This window comes from Moschus berezovskii, chromosome 12 (genome assembly GCF_049115385.1).
Source record: "Moschus berezovskii isolate FMDL1 chromosome 12, NW_MosBer_1.0, whole genome shotgun sequence".
NCBI lineage: Eukaryota > Metazoa > Chordata > Mammalia > Artiodactyla > Moschidae > Moschus > Moschus berezovskii.
In genome coordinates this window covers 7,026,337-7,050,910 of record NC_142471.1, presented here as the reverse complement: position 1 = coordinate 7,050,910, position 24,574 = coordinate 7,026,337, and the positions used below count along the sequence as shown (strand labels likewise).

The 24,574-nt window shown below is 46.5% G+C and overlaps 1 protein-coding gene and 1 pseudogene across 1 annotated transcript in view; one reads left to right on the top strand and one right to left on the bottom strand.

The window, feature by feature from the left end:
- LOC148775922 (zinc finger protein 42 homolog) overlaps window positions 1-12,979 on the top strand; it is a 49,125-nt pseudogene extending 36,146 nt beyond the window's left edge.
- Window positions 1-24,574, bottom strand: part of SLC35F3 (solute carrier family 35 member F3) — a 146,483-nt gene that overhangs the window by 111,138 nt on the left and 10,771 nt on the right. Inside the window, exon 2 of the mRNA XM_055425793.2 lies at window positions 13,000-13,324. Within this exon, the coding sequence (XP_055281768.1) occupies window positions 13,000-13,324 (325 nt within the window). The remainder of the gene's footprint in view (window positions 1-12,999; window positions 13,325-24,574) is intronic.

Below are 24,574 nucleotides of genomic sequence, written 5' to 3'. Positions count from 1 at the left end.
TTGCCACCAAGCAGAAGACACAGGCTTAAATGAAAAACCACAGTTACCAAATATTGTGCCCATTTTCTCTAAACCAGTCACAAAAAACAAACAACAACCACAACATCAACTGCAAGGGCTCTGGAGGTAGCATGCTGCCTTTTGGGTGGATAATTCTTAGAAATGAGATGGGAAGCTTATGGGAAATAAGACTGCTTCAAGTCAGGAGGAAGACGGATGGCAAAAGGATGACTGTGTTACTTCTGTTTAGTTGCTAAGTAGCGTCTGACTCTCGCGGCCCAATGTATTGGAGCCCGCCATGCTCCTCTGTCCATGGGATTTCCCAGGGAAGAATACTGGAGTGGGTTGCTGAGATCTCCTCCAGGGGCTCTTCCCCACCCAGGGATCAAACCCACGTCTCCTGCATTGCAGGTGTAGTCTTTACTGCTGAGCCACCAGGAAAGCCCCCCAAAGATGACTGCTTGCAGGATATCCTGCCCTCTCCTCCATCCCTGGCCCTGGAGCTGGTGGTCACATAGGACTGTTGGACCCCATAGAGGCCAATCTGGTCAGACTCCCTTGCCACTGGACTCCAGTATCCTGGGCTGCAAAGATGGCTTCATCTTTGGGGCTTCAGACATCTGAGGGGCAGCAAAGTGCTCAGAACCTCCTCTCCCCAGAACCACCCTACAGTGTGTGGTCAGAGCTAATAGTCACAAGTGTACATTACTGTAGGAATGAAAAAAGAATGAATGAATCAGTGAGTAACGGGGGCTAACCCAGGCATCTGGGTGGGGTAAGGAGATGCTGGTGTAACCACAAGTGCCTCCAGAAAGACACGCAGGTCCCCAGCCTGACAACAATGCCTCTGCACCCAGCACTCCTACTCCAGCCCTGCCCCATCATTCTCCAGAGCACTCAGCACCATCTGACCTATTCTATTTTGTTGGTTTGTTTCCCAACAAAAAGGTAAGCTCCACAAAGGCCGGGCTTTTCATTTGCTTGGGTCACCGCTATCTCCATAGCAGCCAGAACAGTGCCTGACACACACAGCAGTCCCTTGGCAGATTTTGTGGCATGAGTGAAGGGCTGTCTCTCTTCCTAGAATGGAGGGGCCCCTGTGGCCCTGTCTCCAGAGTTCCCTCACCCTCTGGAGAAGAACTGTTGGTTCGGGGCTCAGGGAAGAAAAAGCAAGCAGGGAGGCCCATCAGTCCCCATCAGGTGGGAGGCCCGACCGGGCCAGAAGGGCTGGGCGTGCTGGGGCATCGCTAATTAGGCGACCTTGGCCATGCCTTCATGTTTACCACAGGCCTGAAAAACATACCAGTGTTTCCCAGAAAGAAGATACCCCTCCAATTTCCAGAATGCCCGAGTTAGATAAGAAAATAGCCACTGAAATACTTTTCACCATTGTTAAGAGTTTGCTTTCAGCTGAAGGAGAAGCTGACAATTCACAGCAAAAGACTCGGCCTTCTAGGTCTGCACTCCAAACAAAGAAACAAAAACCATAATACTGAGTCATTCTGCCTCTGATATGAGATGGGCGCGTGTTCTGTGCCCAGTTATATAATTAGCGCTCCAACTCTTACTTTTGAAAGCAGCTCTGATTAGATCAGCCCTGGACTCAAAACTTTCAGAGGCTCCCACTGCCTGGGGAATAAAGCCCCAGTCCCTTGACCCAGCGCCTAAAGGTCTTCCCATGGATAGTGGTTCGGTAAGCCACTAACTGTCTGACTGCTTAGTCCTGCTGGCAACTGAAGCCTGTCCTCGCACTCAAGCCACAGCCCAGACAGTCTGCCCTGCCTTCTCCTCCTTACATCCCATCCTGCTTTTCATATGGGTCTCTCTCCCACTTGGACGTGAGCTCCTAAGTTCAGGAACAACATCTGTGTCACCCACACATGCCAGCATGCCTCGTGGATGAAAAATGTCACCTGCTGTCTCAGTAAACAAAGGATGTTTCAACCGTCAAGCTGTCACATTACAGCCACCCTGACAGTGAGCACGGAAGGGACTCAGGATAGAAACAAACAGGATACCCATCACCAGGCCCTCAGCCACCCCAACCCTGCACCCCGAAGGGACTCAGGATGGGAAAGCGCAGGATACTGGCCCCAGGTAGCTGAGCTGTATCAAAGCAATGATTTCAAAGAGCCCAGACTCTTACATCTTGCCATGCATAGGAAAGGGCTAAATTCCTTAACTCTGAGATGTATGGTTTTCTTTAATTAACAGTAATCTTTTCATGGGGCTTTCCAGGTGGCACAGTGGAATCTGCCTGCTACTGCAAGAGACGTGGGTTTGATCCCTGGATTAGGAAGAACCCTTGGAGTAGGAAATGGCAACCCACTCCAGTATTCTTTCCTGGGAAATCCCACGGTCAGAAGAGCCTGGTGGGCTATCGTCCATAGGGTTGCAAAAAGTAGGACATGACTGAGCGACTAAGCATGAAGGCAGCCTGTGGATGTTCTGACTATCTGGTCTTTGTTGCAAAAACTCCTATATATTCTGGCTCCTCTCCTCCGTCTTCAGAGTAATTCTTTAGCGCTGAGAGGCTGTATCCCAGGCTTAAGTTCTTAGATTGTCTGCTGAATAAAATATAATTCTCAACTCTTATGTTGTGTATTTTTTTCAGTCAAATCCTTGACACACAGACATTGGGCTTGTGCTTGTTCAATGGGCCTGGCCTCCACTTGCCCTTAGTCCTATCCTTGACAGAGGGATAGTGGTACAGTAAGCCCCCTACACATGAACAAGTTCTATTACGAAAGCGTGTTTCTAAGTCCAGTTTGTTCATAAGTCCAACAAAGTTAGCCTAGGTACCCAACTAATACAATCAGCTATACAGTACTGTACTGTAACAGGTTTATAAGACTCCTCACAGAAGTAAAAAACCAGGGCTTCCCTGGAGGTTCAGCTGGTAAAGAATCTGCCTGCAATACAGGAAACCTGGCTTCAATCCCTGGGTTGGGAAGATCCCCTGGAGAAGGGATAGGCTACATACTCTAGGATTCTTGGGCTATCCTTGTGGTTCAGCTAGTAAAGAATCAGCCTGCAATGCTGGAGACCTGGGTTCAATCCCTGGGTTGGGAAGATCCCCTGGAGAAGGGAACAGCTACCCACTCCAGTATTCTCGCCTGGAGAATCCCATGGACTGTATAGTCCATGGCCTCGCAAAGAGTTGGACACGACTGAGCAAACTTTCAGTTCAGTTCAGTTCAGTCGCTCAGTCATGTCCGACTCTTTGTGACCCCATGAATCACAGCATGCCACGCATCCCTGTCCATCACCAACTCCTGGAGTTCACTCAAACTCATGTCCATCGAGTCAGTGATACCATCCAGCCATCTCATTCTCTGTCGTCCCCTTTTCGTCCTGCCCCCAGTCCCTCCCAGCATCAGAGTCTTTTCCAGTGAGTCAACTCTTCTCATGAGGTGGCCAAAGTATTGGAGTTTCAACTTTAGCATCAGTCCTTCCAATGAACACCCAGGACTGATTTCCTTTAGGATGGACTGATTGGATCTCCTTGCAGTCCAAGGGACCCTCAAGAGTCTTCTCCAGCACCACAGTTCAAAAGCATCAATTCTTTGGCGATTAGCTTTCTTCACAGTCCAACACTCCCATCCATACATGACCACTGGAAAAACCATAGCTTTGACTAGACGGACCTTTGTTGGGAAAGTAATGTCTCTGCTTTTTAATATGCTATCTAGGTTGGTCATAATTACTTTCACACAAATAATACAAAAAAAAACAAACAGAGAAAATAAAGAAAACATTTTAAATCTTATAGTACAGTACCTTGAAAAGTACAGTACAATAGCTGGGCACGTTCTCATCTTTGAAAGTTTGCAACTTGAAGGTTCCTATGTAGGAGACTTACTGTATTGCTAAAGATCCAATCTGATGACTATTCTGCCATCCCCACCCCCTCCCAACCTTCACAACATAATCTAAACCTCTCTGCACTGACTGGAGTCACAGAGTCTGCTCCCACTGCCCTCCCCTCCTCCTGACCTCCCCAACTCACCTCCCACACAGGATCAGAGCTTCTCAGGCACCAGGCTCTCCGCCAGCCTTGGTGCATTCCCATACCCACCCAGGATTTGGCACCTACAGGTCCAACTGCTCCTCTTCTAAGAGGACTGCTCCTTGGTGATTTCCTCCAAGAAACCCCCCGTCTGTCCCAGGACCCAAGTATCTGGGCCTCTCCCCTGGGGCCCCTGCACATACCCTCATCCTGTTTGTCTATCTGACTCTTCCAGGGACGTGAGCTCCTTGAGGAGAGGGACCATGGATAATTGTGTCCCTGGGAAGATGCGCAATTACCATTTCCAGAAGGCACAGACCTCCAGATTGGGATGCCCTGATCATTAGACTTTGAATGTTACAGCTGCAAGACCCCTTGTGGATCCCACCTAAGTCTGTCCAGCCAGGAGCACACACCTGGCCCCTGGGGACTGAAGTCAGACAGGAGGCGTCAAAACTGTGTTCTCCCCTTTCCTGGCTCAGAATGTCTGTGGGCGTTTCTGAAGCAGAATCAACTGGCTAGCTTCCGGAAGGCTGAAACTACAAAAGGCAGAAGGAAACATCGGTCATCACGGCATCGTTCACTTTTCAGGCAGCCTCATGTCAGCAGAAGGTTCTAGCGCTGACTCATGAAAAGAGGTCACCACTGGGAGAAATTCCTGAAAGACCTTCTGATAAGGCCACAGGTGCCCCAGATCTGCTCTGGCTGATTCCTGCTTGCCATGGCGGCCTCTGGGATCAGAGACACTGTCCACCTGTCTCAGGGTCAGAGACGCTAGAAGGCCGTATGTCATCATCATGCTTGCCTGTGACAGCCTCTCCAGGGTCACAAACCTGACATAGTTTCCCCTGCATGCCTCCCTCTGGCGTCCGGCTTCACACAGATTCCTGGGAGCTGAACCCCCTCTCTGGTCACGCCTGCAGTTTCCACAGCACCCACATGCATCCCTTTGGTCAGAACCCTCCCTGAGTACTGAGCACTCCTCAGGGCATCTCAGTGGCTGGCTGTCAGTGAGAAATAGGGAAGGTGAGGGTGGGAATGTTGATGATCTGGGGAAAGAAGGAAGTTTTTAGCAGGTTACTGGGGAGACCACAGGCTTGAGGCTGAAAATTGAAGACAGCTGGGTTTGGGAGGTTTTCACACCTACACTCCAGTTCTTGACAACAATGCCTGATATCAGGAAGGCCTGATCATTCTAGAATGCCTTGTGCAGCCAGCAGACCTGCAAGCTGATTTCTTTTTATTTATTTATTTTTGGTTGCATTGTGAGGCATGTGGGATCTTAGTTCCCCAACCAGGGATCAAACCCATGCCCACTGCATTGGAAGCACAGAGTCTTAACCAATGCACCACCAGGGAAGTCCCTCCAAGTTGATTTCTGCAAGGTGTAATACCTGCATGACTCTGCAGGGGTGGGCAGTCCTGGCAGACCCACTCCTGCAGTTTAAACAGGCCAACATGAGTTGGCCTAACGCTGTGCCCTAAAGGCTGTGAAAGGCCATAAAAATGCCAGGAACTGTCACTGTGTTGTGATATCCTCTATGGGGTACACGGCAGCCCATGTTTACTTTACCAGCTGCCTGGTACCCCACAGAGGATATCACAACACAGTGACAGTTGCTGGCATTTTTATGGCCTTTCACAGCCTTTAGGGTACAGCGTCTCATCTGATCACACAATAGTCTTTTGTGCTAAATGGTGCATGTGTCATCACCCTCTGTTTACAAACACGCATCTGAGGCTACTGGAGCTTAAAAGACTTGCCCAAGGAGCCTCCCCTTCCTCGCAAGTGGCAGCAGATCAGGACGCAAAGAGCCCTGGGGCCCAAAGAGAGTCACCTGCCAATTGATATGGAATGGCGAGTCCTGCTTCCTACATTTCGGCAGATCAGCAGCATTTTAAAACCCGTATAACTGAGATTCAAGAACTCCAGGGCCTTGTCAGTCCAAGGGCAGTCCGTGGGCCAGCAGCACCAGCAACTCCTGGAAGCTCATTAAGAAAGCAGAACCTCACGTCCCCCCCAGACCTACAGAATCATCATCGGCCCATCAGCAAGATCCCAGAGACTCAGTGTTTGAGCAGCTCAGAGTTTGAGGCAACGTATGATTTCCTCCCTGTGCTTTGGCTGACTTTTCTAGCCTCATGTTGGAGAACTAGCCTCAGTGGGGAGGTCTCGAAGGAAAGACACTTATACCTGATTGTTTCCTGAAAACCACTAGAAAAGTTGGCTCATCTGGCCAGCTTCACACTCTGAAAACGGTCTTTACCTTTTTCCTTCTCTCCCCAGCTTCCTGCTGAAACTTTCACCCAGAGATACATCTGCTCAGTTGACTCTAGACTTTCCACCCATTTCAATAAAAGCACAAACATGGAAGATGCGAGTTCAGTTTGCCTTGATTTCTGGAAAAGGTCCGCCTAGTCAACGCTATGGTTTTTCCCGTGGTCATGTATGGATGTGAGAGTTGGACTGTGAAGAGAGCTGATCACTGAAGAATTGATGCTTTTGAACTGTGGTGTTGGAGAAGACTCTTGAGAGTCCCTTGGACTGCAAGGAGATCCAACCAGTCCATTCTAGAGGAGATCAATCCTGGGTGTTCATTGGAAGGACTGATGCTAAAGCTGAAACTCCAGTACTTTGGCCACCTCATGCGACGAGTTGACTCACTGGAAAAGACTCTGATGCTGGGAGGGATTGAGGGCAGGAGGAGACAGGGACGACAGAGAATGAGATGGCTGGATGGCATCACCGACTTGATGGACATGAGTTTGAGTGAACTCCGGGAGTTGGTGATGGACAGGGAGGCCTGGCGTGCTGTGATTCATGGGGTCGCAAAGAGTCAAACATGACTAAGCGACTGAACTGAACTGAACTGAACTGAATATCTGTATTAAGAACTCCCAACGTGATAGGAGATTAAGATATACAAAGTACTGATACCAAAAAAGGCCCAATGGAGCTCCTGGCCCAAAGCTTTTTTGTATCCCCTGAGAAATGGAGTATTTCCTGTATAGTAAACAAGGAGGTCACAGTTATCAGAGATTCCAGCCCTCCGGGGCACTCAGGAAGGAGAGGAATACCTGCACAATCTGGTAGCCACTAGGCTGCAGATCCTCCCTGTGGTGAGCACTGAGGAAGTCATGATGTGAAGAAACACAGGATATGGCCCCAGGGTATGAGATGCATATGTAAGGAATGATTTCAGTGAGCCCAGACTCTTGCATCTTTTCCGTACATCAGTTCAGTCGCTTAGTCGTGTCTGACTCTCTGCGACCCCATGAATCACAGCACGCCAGGCCTCCCTGTCCATCACCAACTCCCGGAGTTCACTCAAACTCATGTCCATCGAGGCAGTGATGCCATCCAGCCATCTCATTCTCTGTCGTCCCCTTTTCGTCCTGCCCCCAATCCCTCCCAGCATCAGAGTCTTTTCCAGTGAGTCAACTCGTCGCATGAGGTGGCCAAAGTATTGGAGTTTCAGCTTTAGCATCAGTCCTTCCAATGAACACCCAGGATTGATCTCTTTTAGAATGGAATGGTTGGATCTCCATGCAATCCAAGGGACTCTCAAGAGTCTTCTCCAACACCACAGTTCAAAAGCATCAATTCTTCGGCAATCAGCTTTCTTCTCAGTCCAACTCTCACAGCCATATATGACCACTGGAAAAACCATAGCCTTGACTAGACAGACCTTTGTGGGCAAAGTAATGTCTCTGCTTTTTAATATGCTATCTAGGTTGGTCATAACTTTCCTTCCAAGAAGTAAACGTCTTTTAATTTCATGGCTGCAATCAGCATCCACAGTGATTTTGAAGCCCAAAAAAATAAAGTCTGACACTGTTTCCACTGTTTCCCCATCTATTTCCCATGAAGTGATGGGACCAGATGCCATGATCTTTGTTTTCTGAATGTTGAGTTTCAAGCCAAACTTTTCACTCTCCTCTTTCACTTTCATCAAGAGGCTTTTGAGTTCCTCTTCACTTTCTGCCATAAGGTGGTGTCATCTGCATATCTGAGGTTATTGATATTTCTCCTGGCAATCTTAATTCCAGAGTGTTCTTCTTCCAGCCCAGCGTTCCTCATGATGTACTCTGCATATAAGTTAAATAAGCAGGGTGACAATATACAACCTTGACGTACTCCTTTTCCTATTTGGAACCAGTCGGTTGTTCCATGTCCAGTTCTAACTGTTGCTTCCTGACCTGCATACAGGTTTCTCAAGAGGCAGGTCAGGTGGTCTGGTATTCCCATCTCTTTCAGAATTTTCCACAGTTTATTGTGATCCACACAGTCAAAGGCTTTGGCATAGTCAATGAAGCAGAAATAGATGTTTTTCTGGAACTCTCTTGTTTTTTCCATGATGCAGTGGATGTTGGCAATTTGATCTCTGGTTCCTCTGCCTTTTCTAAAACCAGCTTGAACATCTGGAAGTTCACGGTTCACGTATTGCTGAAGCCTGGCTTGGAGAATTTTGAGCATGATTTTACTAGCGTGTAAGATGAGTGAAATTGTGTGGTAGTTTGAGCATTCTTTGGCATTGCCTTTCTTTGGGATTGGAATGAAGACTGACCTTTTCCAGGCCTGTGGCCACTGCTGAGTTTTCCAAATTTGCTGGCATATTGAGTGCAGCACTTTCACAGCATCATCTTTCACGATTTGAAATAGCTCAACTGGAATTCCATCACCTCCACTAGCTTTGTTCGTAGTGATGCTCTCTAAGGCCCACTTGACTTCACATTCCAAGATGTCTGGCTCCAGGTGAGTGATCACACCATTGTGATTATCTTGGTTGTGAAGATCTTTTTTGTACAGTTCTTCTGTGTATTCTTGCCACCTTTTCTTAATATCTTCTGCTTCTGTTAGGTCCATACCATTTCTGTCCTTTATTGAGTCCATCTTTGCATGAAATGTTCCCTTGGTATCTCTAATTTTCTTGAAGAGATCTCTTGTCTTTCCTATTCTATTGTTTTCCTCAATTTATTTGCATTGATCGCTGAGGAAGGCTTTCTTATCTCTCCTTGCTATTCTTTGGAACTCTGCATTCAGATGCTTATATCTTTCCTTTTCTCCTTTGCTTTTCACTTCTCTTCTTTTCACAGCTATTTGTAAGGCCTCCTCAGACAGCCATTTTGCTTTTTTGCATTTCTTTTCCATGGGGATGGTCTTGGTCCCTGCCTCCTGTACAATGTCACAAACCTCCATCCAGAGTTCATCAAGCACTGTATCTATCAGATCTAGTCCCTTAAATCTATTTCTTACTTCTACTGTATAATCATAAGGGATTTGATTTGGGTCATATCTGGAATGGTCTAGTGGTTTTCCCTACTTTCTTCAATTTCAGTCTGAATTTGGCAATAAGGAGTTCATGATCTGAGCCCTAATCAGCTCCTGGTCTTGTTTTTGCTGACTGTATAGCGCTTCTCCATCTTTGGCTGCAAAGAATATAATCAATCTGATTTCGGTGTTGACCATCTGGTGATGTCCATGTGTAGAGTCTTCTCTTGTGTTGTTGGAAGAGAGTGTTTGCTATGACCAGTGCATTCTCTTGGCAAAACTCTATTACCCTTTGCCCTGCTTCATTTCGTGCTCCAAGGCCAAATTTGCCTGTTACTCCCGGTGTTTCTTGACTTCCTAAATTCCTTAACTTGGGATATTTGGTTTTCTTTAATTCACAAAAACACTTTTGATGTTCAGACTGCTTGCCCTTAGTTGCAAACTTCTCTATAACCTGACACTGCCCACCCTCACCTTGCTGCCTCCATCCCACTCCCACCCCCCACCCCCTCGCCCCGGCTCCTAGGAGCACTTCTCTCAGGTTGCTTGAGATGCTGTCTCCCAGCCCTGAAGTCCTAAAAATCCCCATTGAAACAAACGTAACTCTCAACTTTTAGGTTGTCATTATTTTTATGTCAACACCCCCAGTTTTTGATTACAGGAAACAGGTTTCATTCAGCCTCCGTGACCTTCCCTGAGTTCCAATGAGCAGGTTCAAACAGATGCCAATCAGGGAAGGGAGGGGATTCGGAGATGAGGAAGGAACAGGCAAGAAACGACAGTGCAGCCTTGGGGCAGGGTCTGGTTCACCTCAAGGGATACACAGAAAAATACGATTGAGCCATTCATCAGAGGCTGAAACCCCCACCAGGTGGGAGAAGTTAAGTGTGTGCTCCCCACAAGCATGTAGACCCCAGACCAGCTGGAACAACAGAAGTTGATGAAGCTGACTCCCAGTTTCCTCACCACCAACCCACCAGAAGAACATCTGTGAGCTGATCACATCCTCTCTGAACCATTAAGATGAAACTCCTCACGCCACCCTCCAGGTCAGGACACACAGTTCTGAGGGCATTAGCCTGCTGTGGTCCTCTTTGCCTGGCAAAGCAATAAAGCTATATTTTTCTACTTCACCCAAAACTCTGCCTCTGAGATTTAATTTGGTGTTGGGGTATGGAGGCCAGATTTGGCCTCACTGTTAGGTATTAAATGAACTACATGGACTTGCAGTACAACGTGGGGAAACAGCCAATATTTTATAATAACTATAAATGGAGTACAGCCTCTAAACACTGTGAATTACTAGACCGCACATCTGAAACTTATATAATATTGTACATCAATTAAACATCAATAATTTAATTAAAAAGCAGCCAAAAAAAAAAAGAACTCTCCGTTTGAGATGTGACACAGTCATGAGTTTCTAGGTAAAGCCTCTGATGTTAACATTTTCCTCTCCCTTTTCTGAGAAAGAATATTCTTTTACTCCTCCAGGGGTGTGCCTAGATTAACTGACATGCCCAGTGATTGACTGGTAAAATCAGCAGCTCTGTTTAGACACAAGCAGAACACAATTTATAACCAGAAAGATTTTTTTTTTTAAGTGGTGAGCTCAGTTTTAGTACAGAAATTGGGCAAGGTTTTAACTGGCTTCTCTAATCAAAGTATGGTTTTGCCCCCTGCCCTCCACTGTTCTTCAGCTGACATAATAATCACTATGATTCTCTTCTGATTTTTCCCAGATATTTTTAACAGGCAGACCATAAGCTGAAATCAAGGTGTGATGTCTTTCTATGTTTAATCTGCTTCAATGACCTTTCGTTTTTTTCCTCTCCCTTGACCTTTTAACCAACTGAGCCTGGTTCCTTCTGTGTTGTTTTCAGCACAATTAATTAATGGTGCTGGGCAGCGATGCCAGTCTTGTCCCAAGGTGAGTGTTATGTTAAAGACACATGCTTAGGGCAGCAGCTGGTGTTGCCTCTCAGGGATGCCCTCTTTGAGTCCACATGTTTGAACAAAGCAGAGAAAGACCATTTCATCTTCCCTCCAGTAATTCTCCATGAAGAAAGGGCACATACACCCATTTTGCGAGAGGCAGGAGCATACTATCCTACTCTGTTTAAAGAAAGGCAAACTCCGAATTACAAACTGAATATACTCAGGGCTACTTTACTATTAATGCATTATTTACTGAATATTTGCTTTTCTCTGTGACTAAAAGCAGGCCATTATTTCTCTCTTGACTTTGGGACAATCTGGGGCTCTGTTAAAGTTTCTAAACCAATCTGTTTCAGTCTGCTTTTAGCTGCTGTTCAGAAGAGGTACATTAAGTGCCTCTCGAGTGATTTCTGGCTGGGCCATGAAGCCACTGATTTAAGTCAACACTGACAATGCCCCAGGCCTGGGCTCCGGTTCTGGGTTCCAGGATGCCACACGCCTGTCTCCAGAACTCGTTCCCAGTCCTTTCCACTAAGGGATGCTGGTCATTCCAAGCTCACCAGTACTCCTTCCTCTAGAATGAGTGCTCTGACTTACCGCTTGGCCTTTTAAAGGAGCCAGTCCAAATTATCTCTGAACATTCAAAAACTTTGGCACCTCACACCTCCAAGTTGAATTTGACATTGACAAAATGGTAGAATCTCAAAAAAAAAAAAAAACTCTGATCAGCATGTAACCTTCATTCCTAAAACCTCTTTACTCCTTGGAGTCAATGATGTTTTTTGGCTACCTTGAAACTTCTAAAGGCAACTTTTCAGACGGGGGCTCAAGTTTGAACCAGATGGTAAATGGGACACGGAGACTGTACAGGGGGTTTGATGGTGTGGAAGTAAGGGGGTGGGGTGGAAAGAAGGCAGTGGTGAAGGAGTGAACAACTCTCAACTTCCAAGTTTTTTTCCACCTCTGAGGCTGATGAAAGATAAATTCCCCAGGCCCATCTGGTCACCTTGGCCAGTATTCTTTCCTGTTTTTTTTCCCCCTGAGTAGATCTGATTTGGGCCTTAACATAGTCACAGAGGACCTCAGCTTTGGGTGACGATGAGATCTAGGGATGGGCATAGATGATATCCCAGGGCCAGCACTAAGCATCTGACTCTGGAGGAGGCTGGGGCACCCTGCTGTACATTGTGGCAGAGGGCTCGCATCTGGACTTCTGACCTCTTTTAAAGGGAGGTCATATCAATGAGAAAATATGCTTGCATAAATACAGTCAACAAAGTTCAGACAATGCTTTGATTTGATGGCAACACTGCCAGATATTCAGACACCCTCCTCCAATCACATAATCAAAAGAGGAAATGGCTTGTGCTGAGAGGAAATGAGTAATCAAGTCTTCGCCGTGAGCATCAGCAGGGTCGAGAAGGTATGTTACAGGGAGTAGCCACATCACCTGGCTCCATGGACCTATCCTCAGCCCAGTCTGAGCCATACAGTTTTCCCGTTTCTACCCTTTCTGGGGACTTAGCAGAGCTCATCTCTGGAAGCTGCTGCCTTCTCCTGCCTACTAGAAAGGAGTTCCTAGGGCTGAAAGGCTAGAGGCAGAGGAAGGGTGTTCATCACTTCTGAGGGGAATGAATTCCGATGCTGGAAGCTCACTAAGACGAGTGACACGGTGACTTCTCCCTACTGTGTCTGCTGGCCCATCTCATCACCCGCCCAGCATCACCAGCGGTCCAGAGAGCAGCCCCATGCTGAGCTAGCACCCAGCGCAGGTGCCTACCTGTACCTCTGCTTCACTGACTGCTTCTCCGCTGACTTGCAGATGTGCCCCGCGTAGTACAAGGGGAAGAATAAAAAGTTCCAGTTGGTGGCAAACCACGTCAGGGTGAAGGGAGCATCGAACTTCCTGAAGGTCAGCTTGGCTAGCTGCGTGGCGCCGGCCCAGGAGGCGCACACGCACAGCACCACCGCCACGCCCCAGAAGATCTTCTTGAGCTGCGCGCGGGAGCATCTCCAGCAGCGGCGGCTCGGTCTCCCACCGGCCTCGGTCCCCGCCGGCGCCTGGGCCTCCGCCGGGCCCGGGGAGTCCCGGGGGCGCTCCTCCCCTGGCGGCAGAGAAGGCAGAGGTTAACACCTTCACGCAGAGAGGCTGAACGGGGTAGGGGCTGGAGGGATGCCAAGAGGGTAACCGACTCCCCCACTGCTATTGTTATCGCCACCCTGGGGAGGAGAGTTGGGAGAGGGGGATGGGGGGAATGGGTGCCTGGAGACAGCTTCCTGAAACAAAACTTGCAGACATTGTCTCTGGTTTTCTTATCCTCTAGAATTGTTGTTGTTTTATTGCCAAGTCGTGTCCTACTCTTCCTCTAGAATCCTCTAGAAGCTTGAACCCCAAAAGATGGTTCAGTCGTGGGCTGGCAGCATCAGCACCACCACCAGCTTGTTGGCAATGTGGAATCTTAGGAACCCTGCCATCAGAATGTGTATTTCAGCAGGTGATCTCTGCACACCTGGAGAAGCAGAAACATTTTTCCAGAACGCAGAGTGGCTGAAATATTTTTCCAAATATCTCACCAGTATTTCAGCTCACAGGGACTGATGTGCAACTCCGGCGCTGGGCAGTGCTAGGGGCTGGGGATTTCCTCCTGAGAAGGTCATCGGCCTTGACCTCTAGAAGCTCCTGTTACAGTGACAGAAGCTCCTCCTTGCCTGGCACTAAAGGGCATGGATGCCAAGAGTCTCATCTTTTGCACGGAGAGCAAAAACAGATCGTCCTGGAACTTCCCTGGTGATCCAGTGGCTAAGACTCTGCCCTTCCAATGTAGGGGGTGTGGCTTTGATCCCTGGTCAAGGAACTAGATCCCACATGACTGTGGGGTGTGGCCCCAAAAAAAGAAATATATATCTGTCATTCATTGGAAAAGACCCTGATGCTAGGGAAGACTGAGGGCAAGAGGAGAAGGGGACAGCAGAGGATGAGATGGTTGGATGGCATCACTGACTCAATGGACGTGAGTTTGAGCAAGCTCCGGGAGATGGTGAAGGACAGGGAAGCCTGGCGTGCTGCAGTCCATGGGGTCACAAAGAGATACAATGGGAGAGACCGAACAACAACCCTCTTCCTCCTCTATTTGCTCTTACTGACTCCTAGCTGGTGGCCGTCAGTCCCACTGTGAAGTGTCACTTAAAAACCTCAGCCTCTGGCAGCTGGTACTCTGAAAGCCCTGCGACGATCTGCTGGAGGACTCTGTGGCTTCTGGAAGCCAGGCTGCAGCTCAGAGCGTGGCTATGCAGCAGCACTGTTCCCGCAGATCGTGAGAAAACGGAAAAGGCATTCTCTTCCACTGTTTGGTTTCCATTCATGATTGTGTGCAGGTCAGTCAGCTGGAAATTTAAACAGAACTGTAACTTGCGTAAGGTGTGACCATGGAGGGGGGCGAATTTCCAAAAGATGGCCTACTTGCCTTTTATATATGTTCAGCCAGGCACTCAGCTGAAAGAGGGCAGACCCTACAGTGGCACAGGAGATGGGTACAAAGTATACTGGGGTCAAATGGTACTCTCTGGACGTTGTTTAAACTTAATTGTAATTTCAATAGCTCTAACCCACTCCAGTATTCTTGCCTGGAGAATCCCATGGACGGAGAAGCCTGGTAGGCTACAGTCCATGGGGTCGCAAAGAGTCGGACACGACTGAGCGACGGAATGGAACAGAACGGAGCGGAATACTATGAAACCAAGTTTTGTATATTACACTGTGAAATATAATAATTCCTTTAAAAATATTTATTTACTTATTTGGCCATGCCAGATCCTAGTTGTGGCACTCAAGATCTTGGTAACTTTAAACATAGCATGTGAGATCTCTAGTTGCAGCAGCAAGGATTGAACCCAGGTCCCTGAATTGGGAGTGTGATGTCTTAGCCACTGGACCAAGGGAAAGTCCCAGAAATATAACAGTTCTATGAGGCAAAATCCTGATTCAAGGTAGCCTATGTTGTTATTGTTTAGTCGCTAAGTCACATCCGACTGAGACCCCCATGGACTGTAGCCTGCCAGGCTCCTCTGTCCGTGGGATTTCCCAGGCAAGAATACTGGAGTGGGCTGCCATTTTCTTCTCCAGGGGATCTTCCTGACCCAGGGGTCGAACCCTCGTCTCCTTCATTGGCAGGTGGATTCCTTACCACTGAGTCACCTGGGAAACTCCAGCCTATTATATAGGTGTTAGCTAATCCTAGCATTAATTGCCAAGTCTGGCTGTATCTCTCTTTTGTATTTTTTGGCCACACCACGCAGTAATTTCCTGACCAGGGATTGAATCCAGGCCCTCAGCAGTGAAAGCACAGAGTCCCAATCACTGTATTGCCAGGGAAGTCCTGGGCTGTATCGCTTTTAGCCGAGGGTAATCTAAAGCCTTTGTATTTGGCCAAGGAGAGATAATGTCCTTTACTGATCCCAAATCCTTGACACCATCTAGTAAATATATTGTGCTTCTGTACCTGCTTTATTAATATTTATTCTCCCTCCTCATCTTTCTTTTCATGTGTGCATATATCTGAGTCAGAAAGTACTTGGAAAACCACATGCTTGACCACCTCTGAGCTTCCAACAAGTTGTGTCTTTCTGGCATGGGCTGCAGAGAGAGGAGAAGCAGAGGGGGCAAAAGCAAGGAAGATCCCTCTCCTTCTGCCTAATACCCTTCCACTAGGACATCGTGACTTTGTTCACTTCCATTTTCAGATAGAAGCACACGTTTCAGTGTGCTTCCCTAACTAACTCCTTGACATTTGGGGTGAGCCTCTACCACCCGTCACTGCTGAGTGTTCATCCAGTGTTAGGGTTGGGAGATTCCTTGACCACCAGCATCAACTACCAGAAACTCATACCAACAAGATAATTATGGAGATGAAAAAAAAATCTGCATAGAAAGGAAATGCAGTTTCACAGTACTAACTGGCCATTTAAGAATAGAACCTAGAGGAGGCTGAAAAAAATTCAGGCTCCTAACATGTTTTTTTCATCCAGTTTTGCACTGTGACCTATTTGAAAACTTAAAGAATGAAGTGATGACTGATGCTACACAGTGTTACAATGAAGAAAAAAATCACCAAATCATGTAATATTGTACTGTTAGGACTTCCCTGGTGGTCCAGTGGTTAAGATTCTGCCTTCCAATGGAGAGGATGCAGGTTTAATCTCTGGATGGGAAATATCCCACATGCCGCAAGGGAAAAAAAAAAAACAAAAACCATCCAAACAAACTAAACAAATTGAACTCATAAAAATGTAAATTAAATCTCTCTTTTAAAAAACTATACTATTTAAATGTCTTTATATATTTGGATTAAAGAAATTATATCCAACTTTTTAACCTCTCTGGCTCATCTGACCATAGCATATTGATCATACACAAGCAAAATACATTCTGCACTCTATTATTAAAAAATAAGACAGAACTATGCTTCCCTAAGTATAATGCAATTAACAGGTACGGTATTATCAGAAAGAAGGATCCCATGATCAGAAGTTTGGGAAACAGATTCTTTTGCTACAGGACTAATAGATGTAGTGGATTTCCAAAAGGCAGCTGGAGAATGTGTGCTTCCCATATTATTTCAACATAATACTTATGGTAGGACTGGGGTCCCCTAGAACACACTTTTGGAAACACTGGAATAGACCATAAAGAATTAGAGGTATGCAAACCCAATACATTGCAAACTTTCCGTTCCATGGCCCGGAGTCTCATATAGTGATAAATCACTTACCAATTTCATTATCTCACTCATTCCTAATATTTCTTTTAAACTAGACCTACTTCATGTAAACTAAAAATATTCTTTACAGAATCATTACAAAAGTATTTCATAGTATAAATAAAAACAGTGCACTGCATATTTGAATCTTAGTACCTAGAGATATCACTGAACATTTTGCTGCATTTTCCCCAAAATTTGTATCTTTGCACAACACATACACATTCACACATAGAAAAACTGGGATTATACTGTATTTTTGGCCAGCAGTCATCTAACCGGATGCATAAGAGCACGTATTTCTAAATCTCCCAGGGCTGCATATACTGCAACACATCCTAGGAACATTTCAATCTGCTAGGAAGTTACCATGAAGCATCCACCCTGTGCCAAGAACTTTGGTGGTCAATAAATAAATATAAAACATGATTGCATCCTGCTCTTCAGGAACTTACAGCCTATCTGGGAGTGACAAAGAAGATCCATGAAAGAATTACAGAACAATTACAAGTGGAGAAATTTTGACTGTAAGGCAAACTCTGAAGAGAGTGACACCAGTGTGGCTGTGATCCCAGAAAGATCAGAGAAGGCAGATGCTTGGCTTGGGTCTTGCAGGGCAGAAAGGATGAAGAGCAAGAGAAGCAAAGATAGGGATCGGGACCTGGTCTGCCCGAGAGTGGTGAGGAAGATGGTGAGCTCTGAAATCCACCACGGCCTTGCGCCACTGCAATGCCCAATCTTGCTCTGGCCAGAAGTTGCCAGGCTAGCAGAAGAGACTTTAGCAAATTCAGATTTTGGAATTTACTTTTTTTAGGAAGTAAACATACATTATACATGCCCCAGTATCCATAACAGATAAAATTAAAGAATAAAGATAGAATGACACAATGAATTTGGTTAGCAGACGTGTTTATTCTCCTGTATTTGAAAGGCAGCAAATGCATCCGATCCCATGCTACCATTCTCAAGGTCATTTTCAGCAGCTGTCCAACTGATGCTAGACTTCAGAAAGGAAGAATGACACCGAGGGGGCCCGTTTCCCCTTGCAAAATCCTCTTGTACACTCCTGTGCAGGAAATTCTGATTTGTTTTCTCTCCCCTCCTAAATTACAAGCGAGTCCTCTGTACCAGTGACTTCTCGGTCACAGCAACACAAGTAACCAAGTGTCTGCTGTCATTCCTTATCACCCCGAGAGAGGCACTGCAGTGTCTCAAAGGAAACAGGCAGAATGAGCCTCATGTTGCGTCCTGTCTCAGCCCTCTGACCATGATGGCACAACTAAAATACTCTTTATGTCACCCTCACTCGCCAACACCCCCTTCCCACTAACAAGCCCTCTATTTATGATCTTGAATTGGCCATCCTAACCTTGTACTTGAGCCAAGGGTTCCGGGCTCAGTGCAAAGGAGATGATACATTTTGACCCCATGGTTGTACTAACAGATGTGGTCACTGTGGCATCATGCATCTCCCTTTGGCTGTGTAAACACGTCCTGTTTACACCACTTGATCCACTCGAAACAGCTGGGGGACAGGTGGGCGTTTCCCAATTACTGTCACTGGAGCTGCTTCCACTGAGCATTTTGGAGAAAGGTGTGTGTGTGTGTGTGTGTAGGAAGACTGTTCTCTTACACACAACGCATATTGCACGGCACGCTAAGATAAAACCATACCTGTGTATAAACTTCCATCCTGAGCTGTGTTCACCCAGGCTAAGCTGCTTCAGTCGTGTCTGACTCTTTGTCATGCTACAGACCGTAGCCTTTCAGGCTCCTCTCTCCATGGGATTCTCTAGGTAAGAATCCTGGAGTGGGTTGCCATGCCCTCCTCCAGGGGTCTCCCCGACCCAGGGGTCGAACCCATGTCTCTACAGTCTCCTGTATTGATAGGTAGGTTCTTTAGCACTAACATCACCTGGGAAGCCAATAATTATGATAATATTATATATTATAATAAATTAACAGAATGGGTTGCCAGTCCCTTCTCCAGGGGAGCTTCTTGACCCAGGGATTGAACCCAGGTCTCCTGCATTGCAGGTGGACTCTTTACTGTTTGAGCCAGTGTTCAGTGTCATGCAATTTACTGGAACCATACATTAGTCCTACCTGCAAAATCACATCTGATACTTCTCTCTTACAAGGGATCTAGAAAAATTTGCACTCTTCAGTCAAGCAGTACCTAGAGGCTGTGTCCCTAACTAGCAGAAGGAAACTCTTGGAGGTCTGGTTCAGTGGCTAACTCATTCTGGGACCCAGGCAAGTCCTCTGTCCCATGAAGTGTCCATTGTTTTTTTGCTGAGAAAATTATGAATTGAGGGCTTTTTAGGTTTAGTTAGTGAAAGTCATTTCTCCAACAAGAAAGCAAGAACAATTGGAAAATCACTCGCTGTAAACTTCAAATTCCCATAAAATGGCTCTTCCAAGCCTCTGAGAGAATAGAAATGGTGACTTCTCTAGTGGTCCAGTGGTTAAGAATCCACCTTCCAATGTAGGACATGTGGGTTCAATCGCTGGTCAGGGAACTAAGATCCCACTGGCCTTCTGCTTGACAACTACTGAGCCCGCGGGCTCTAGAGCCCGTGTTCTACAACTAGAGAAATGTCCACGCGCTGTAACAAACACCCAGCACAGCCAAATAAGAGAGAGACAGAACACAAATATTTCTTTTTTGAGGTCCCCTAGAAAAAGCAGACTCTTGTCGACTCTTTCTCTGAAGAAGTAGCCAGGAAGTTCTGCACTTAGAAAGTGCAAGAGTCACTGTCTTAGGGATAAGGGACTCAGAGCTGTACTCAAGGATAACCCACGGGCTGGCCTGGTCCCAGCCTCCTGGAAGTGGAGGGGTTATCATCCTGAAGAGAACAGGAGAAGAGACCGCCTCATGACACCCCATCAGTAAGATCTACACGGTTAATTTTTCAAAGCTTTTTTTTTTGAGGACTAATTTTCCTAACTGCAAAATTCACTTGTTTCAGAAGTGCAGTTCACGAGTCCTAGTAAATCTACAGAATCGTGACTCTATCACCCCATCCAGTCTTAGAACACTTCCATCATCTCAAAATGGGTCCTCATGTGTGCTCTGAAGTCACTCCCCAGCCCCCTGCCCCATCCCAGGCAACCACAAATCTTCTATCACTACAGATTTGCCTACTCTGGTTTTTTCATATAAATTTGTCAACTTTTGCATCTGACTTTTTACTCAGCACAATGTATTTGAGGTTCCTCCATGGCACTCATGGCATGCATCAGGAGTTCATTCTTGTTACAACTGGATAGTAGGGCATATGGCTAGTCTAAATTTTGCTTATCCAGTTATCAGTTGATGGACAAGGGTACAGTTTATAGTTCTTTGGCTACTGTGAATAACGCTGCTATGAACACTCATATATACAGTAAGTCCCCTACATATGAACCTGCAACTTGTAATTTCAAAGATGTGAACGTGCGTTCCATCAATGTCAGGAGTGAGAGACACTGCAGCTTGCCCTCCGTCTCCTATCGCTGATGGTCTTTCAGCTCTACCATCTCCCACCTCCACTCCCTCCTCCAGGCAGTAACTCTTCTTGCCTGTTCACTTGATGCCAGACCCTGTATGCCAGCTGTTATACTGTACTACTGTGCTTTTCAGGGCACTGTACTGTAAAGCTAAAATGTTTTATTTTTTTGTTTGTTTTTATGTATTGTTTGTGTGAAAAGTATTATAAGCCTATTACAGTACAGTACAATATAGCAGATTGTGTTAGTTGGGCACCTGGGCTTACTTTGTTGGACTTAGGAAAAAGTCAGACTTAAGAATGAGCTCTTAGAACAGAACTTGTTTGTATGTTGGGGACTTACTTTAAGTCTTTGTACAGATATGTTTTCATTTCTCTTAGACAGACTAAAGTTTTAGCCAATTTATTGACATGTACTGTGAGGCATAAGGAGAAGGCAATGGCAGCCCACTCCAGTCCTCTTGCCTGGAGAATCCCATGGATGGAGGAGCCTGGTAGGCTGCAGTCCATGGGGTCACTAGGAGTCGGACACGACTGAGCGACTTCACTTTCACTTTTCACTTTCATGCATTGGAGGAGGAAATGGCAACCCACTCCAGTGTTCTTGCCTGGAGAATCCCAGGGACGGGGGAGCCTGGTGGGCTTCCGTTTATGGAGTCGCACAGAGTCGGACACGACTAAAGCGACGTAGCTGCTGCTAGCTAGCTGTGAGGTATAGGACAGACAGACACCCTTTCCAGGGGAGCTTGTCTGTCCACGTGTTGGGGTTTATGGTATCCACGTTGTAGATGGGTCAGTGTCTCCAAACTGACCCACACAAGACACAATTGATGGCTGCTGACTTTCTTGGTGGCTCAGATGGTAAAGCGTCTGCCTACAATGACGGAGACCTGGGTTCAATCCCTGGGTCAGGAAGATCTCCTGGAGAAGGAAATGGCAACCCACTCCAGTATTCTAGCCTGGAAAATCCCATGGACGGAAGAACCTGGTAGGCTATAGCCCATGGGGTCACAAAGTCGGACACGACTGATCGACTTCACTTCACTGGGAACAGAGTCCCCACTCTTTTCTTTTTCTGGATTGCCCAGGGAAGAGGGCTTGATGAGCGATTTCCCCATTTGCTGATCACTGACGCATATATCCTTTCAGGGCCTGGTCACCCAACGAAACAGCTTTTATAAAATCAGGAGCTTGGAAGAAAGCTTGTGTTTATGGCCATTTGCAAGTGTGATTCATCTCCCAGAATGCAGTTCGGGTTTTGTTTATCTCATCTACTCATTAATACTTGCTCAGTGAATCTACGTGTGACCATTTCTTTTAAGACATGGTTTCGTGGGAAGGGAAGGAAAAGCTGACACATGTGTAAGGCCACCCCAGGCCCTGGCTGTCCCCAAAGCAATCCTGACGTCACATATCCTGACGGATGATGCCCACCTGCACTTGTCAAACTTCTGTTTGTATTCCTAGCCTTTGGGTCAGAAAATATTCCCACTATTCATGCATGATGAAGGCTCAGTCACACTGCTGTCTGGCAATGGGCCCTGGGAAAGATGGACCCCACAGATAATTAAAGCTGGCCCTGAGTAAGAGAGAAGAGGAGGGCATGGGGAAGCAAAGGGCAAGTGATGAGTTTTGTTGTGTTTTTTAAATTTTTTTTAGACTGCGTGGTCATACCATTGCACTGCTTGCAGGATCTTAGTTCCCCAACCAGGGAATTGAACCCAGGCCCTTGGCAGTGAAAACATGAAGTCCTAACCACTGGACCCCCAGGGAATTCCCCAAGTGACAGTTAAACATACAGTGTATATGCTTTCTGCCAGGAGATTACACACCTTTTTTCAAAACTTGCCTTAATGTTGGCAGAATATGACTATTCTTCCTTTGTGGGACAGCTGAGGGTCTCACAGTTAGTCTCCCAAGGTCACAGAGTGTGAGGGGCTGAATACAGTTCCAAGCATCCATCTGACCCCAAAGCATCCAGAGGAGTGGACAGCATCCTTATTCCTCCCTTTGGAAGTGACTGGTGCTGACCACCCTGGTCACATCTGCCGATCACTAAAGAGGGGCTTTAAGTTTTCAAAAGGACAGACTCTATTTTTAAATTTAGAGCATCCTGAGTGTGTATGGGACTCTGGGTTGGGGTTCACCAACATGAAATGAAGACTTTTGTGAGCTAAATGGCTGTGTCCTCCTTCAGTTTATACATTGAGACTGGAACCGCCAGGGGCTGCATTTGCACTTGAAGCCTCTAAGGTCATAATGAAGGTTAAACGAGGTCATAAGGGTGGGGCCCTGATCTGATAGGGTTGGTGGCTTTATGGGAAGAGAGACAGCAGGGAGCTCTTCCTGTGCACGGACAGAGGAGCTACATGAGGACACAGCAAAGAAGTGGCTGTCTTTAAGCCAGGAAGAGCACCTCCACCAGAAGCCAACTTTGCCTACAACTTGATCCTGGCGATTGCAGCCATGAAATGAAAAGACGCTTACTCCTTGGAAGGAAAGTTATGACCAACCTAGACAGCATATTAAAAAGCAGAGACATTACTTTGCCAACAAAGGTCCGTCTAGTCAAGGCTACGGTTTTTCCAGTGGTCATGTATGGATGTGAGAGTTGGACTATAAAGAAAGCTGAGTGCCGAAGAATTGATGCTTTTGGACTGTGGTGTTGGAGAAGACTCTTGAGAGTGCCTTGGACTGCAAGGATATCCAACCAGTCCATTCTAAAGGAGATCAGTCCTGGGTGCTCATTGGAAGGACTGATGTTGAAGCTGAAACTCCAATACTTTGGCCACCTCATGCGAAGAGCTGACTCATCTGAAAAGACCCTGATGCTGGGAAAGATTGAAAGCGGAAGGAGAAGGGGACGACAGAGGATGAGATGGTTGGATGGCATGACCTACTCAATGGACATGAGTTTTAGTGAATTCTGGGAGTTGGTGATGGACAGGGAGGCCCGGCATGCTGCAGTCCATGGGGTCGCAAAGAGTCGGACATGACTAAGCGACTGAACTAAAACTGAAACTGATCTTGGACTTCCAGCCTGCAGAACAGTGAGAAAATAGCCTATTAAGTCATCCAGGCGGTGGGACTTTGTCATGGCAGCCTGAGCAGACTGGCCTGAGGGTGACAGCGGGGAGTGCACTGTGTTTGTCAAGGTGTGAGGCACAGACCGAGAGCTGCCACTGTGCAGGAAGTGGTGACAAGCTGTGGAGGAGTATTTACTGTGACCACCTCTTAGAAGAAATGCCGCCATGTCGTAACCAAGAGAAGACTGAGGAGGCCTGTGATGTGGCATGCTAGACGGCATCCTAGAACAGAAAAAGATGGTAGGTAAGAACCAACGAAATCTGAATGAATGTGAATTTTAGTTAATAATAATGCATCACTGTTGGCTCATTAATTGTGATAAATGTACCATACTAATAGAAGATGTTAATAATAGAAGAAATTGGATGTGAAGTATTTAAGAACTCTCTGTACTATCTCTGCAACTTTTCCATAAATCTAAACTATTCTAAAATAGGGCATCCCCAGTGGCTCAGTGGTAAAAAATCCACCTGCAATGCAGGAGACATGTGTTTGATCCCTGGGTTGGGAAGGTCTCCTGGAGAAGGAAATGGCAACCCACTCCAGTGTTCTTGCCTGAAAAATCCTTGGACAGAGGAGCCTGGCAGGCTATAGTCCATGGGGTTGCAAAAGAGTCAGACACGACTTAGCGACTAAACAATTCTAAAATACAAGATTTATTTAAAAAAAAAAAAAAAAGAAATAACTGCCATGATGACTAGGTTAGAAATACCAGGTACTTCTCTGAATTGCTTAAGCCTTTGCTATAATTCCTGGAGATTAACATGTAGAGAACAGATGTCAACATGGCAGCTGCAAAGTTGTTTTTAAAAATCAGAAGTATTTTCCTGGTGTGGATACAGAATTGGGAGGTGAGGAGTGCTGCTTTTTTAAAGCATGTGGAGCCGGTTGGCAGGAGGTTTCTTCGAGGTTCACTGGAAGTTCCACCTGGCTGCAGCACTAGTCTGAATCAGCCCCAAATCTGTCCTGCTTCGCGGCCATCTTCACCACCTCCAAGAACAGACACTAGTACTGGCCTTTC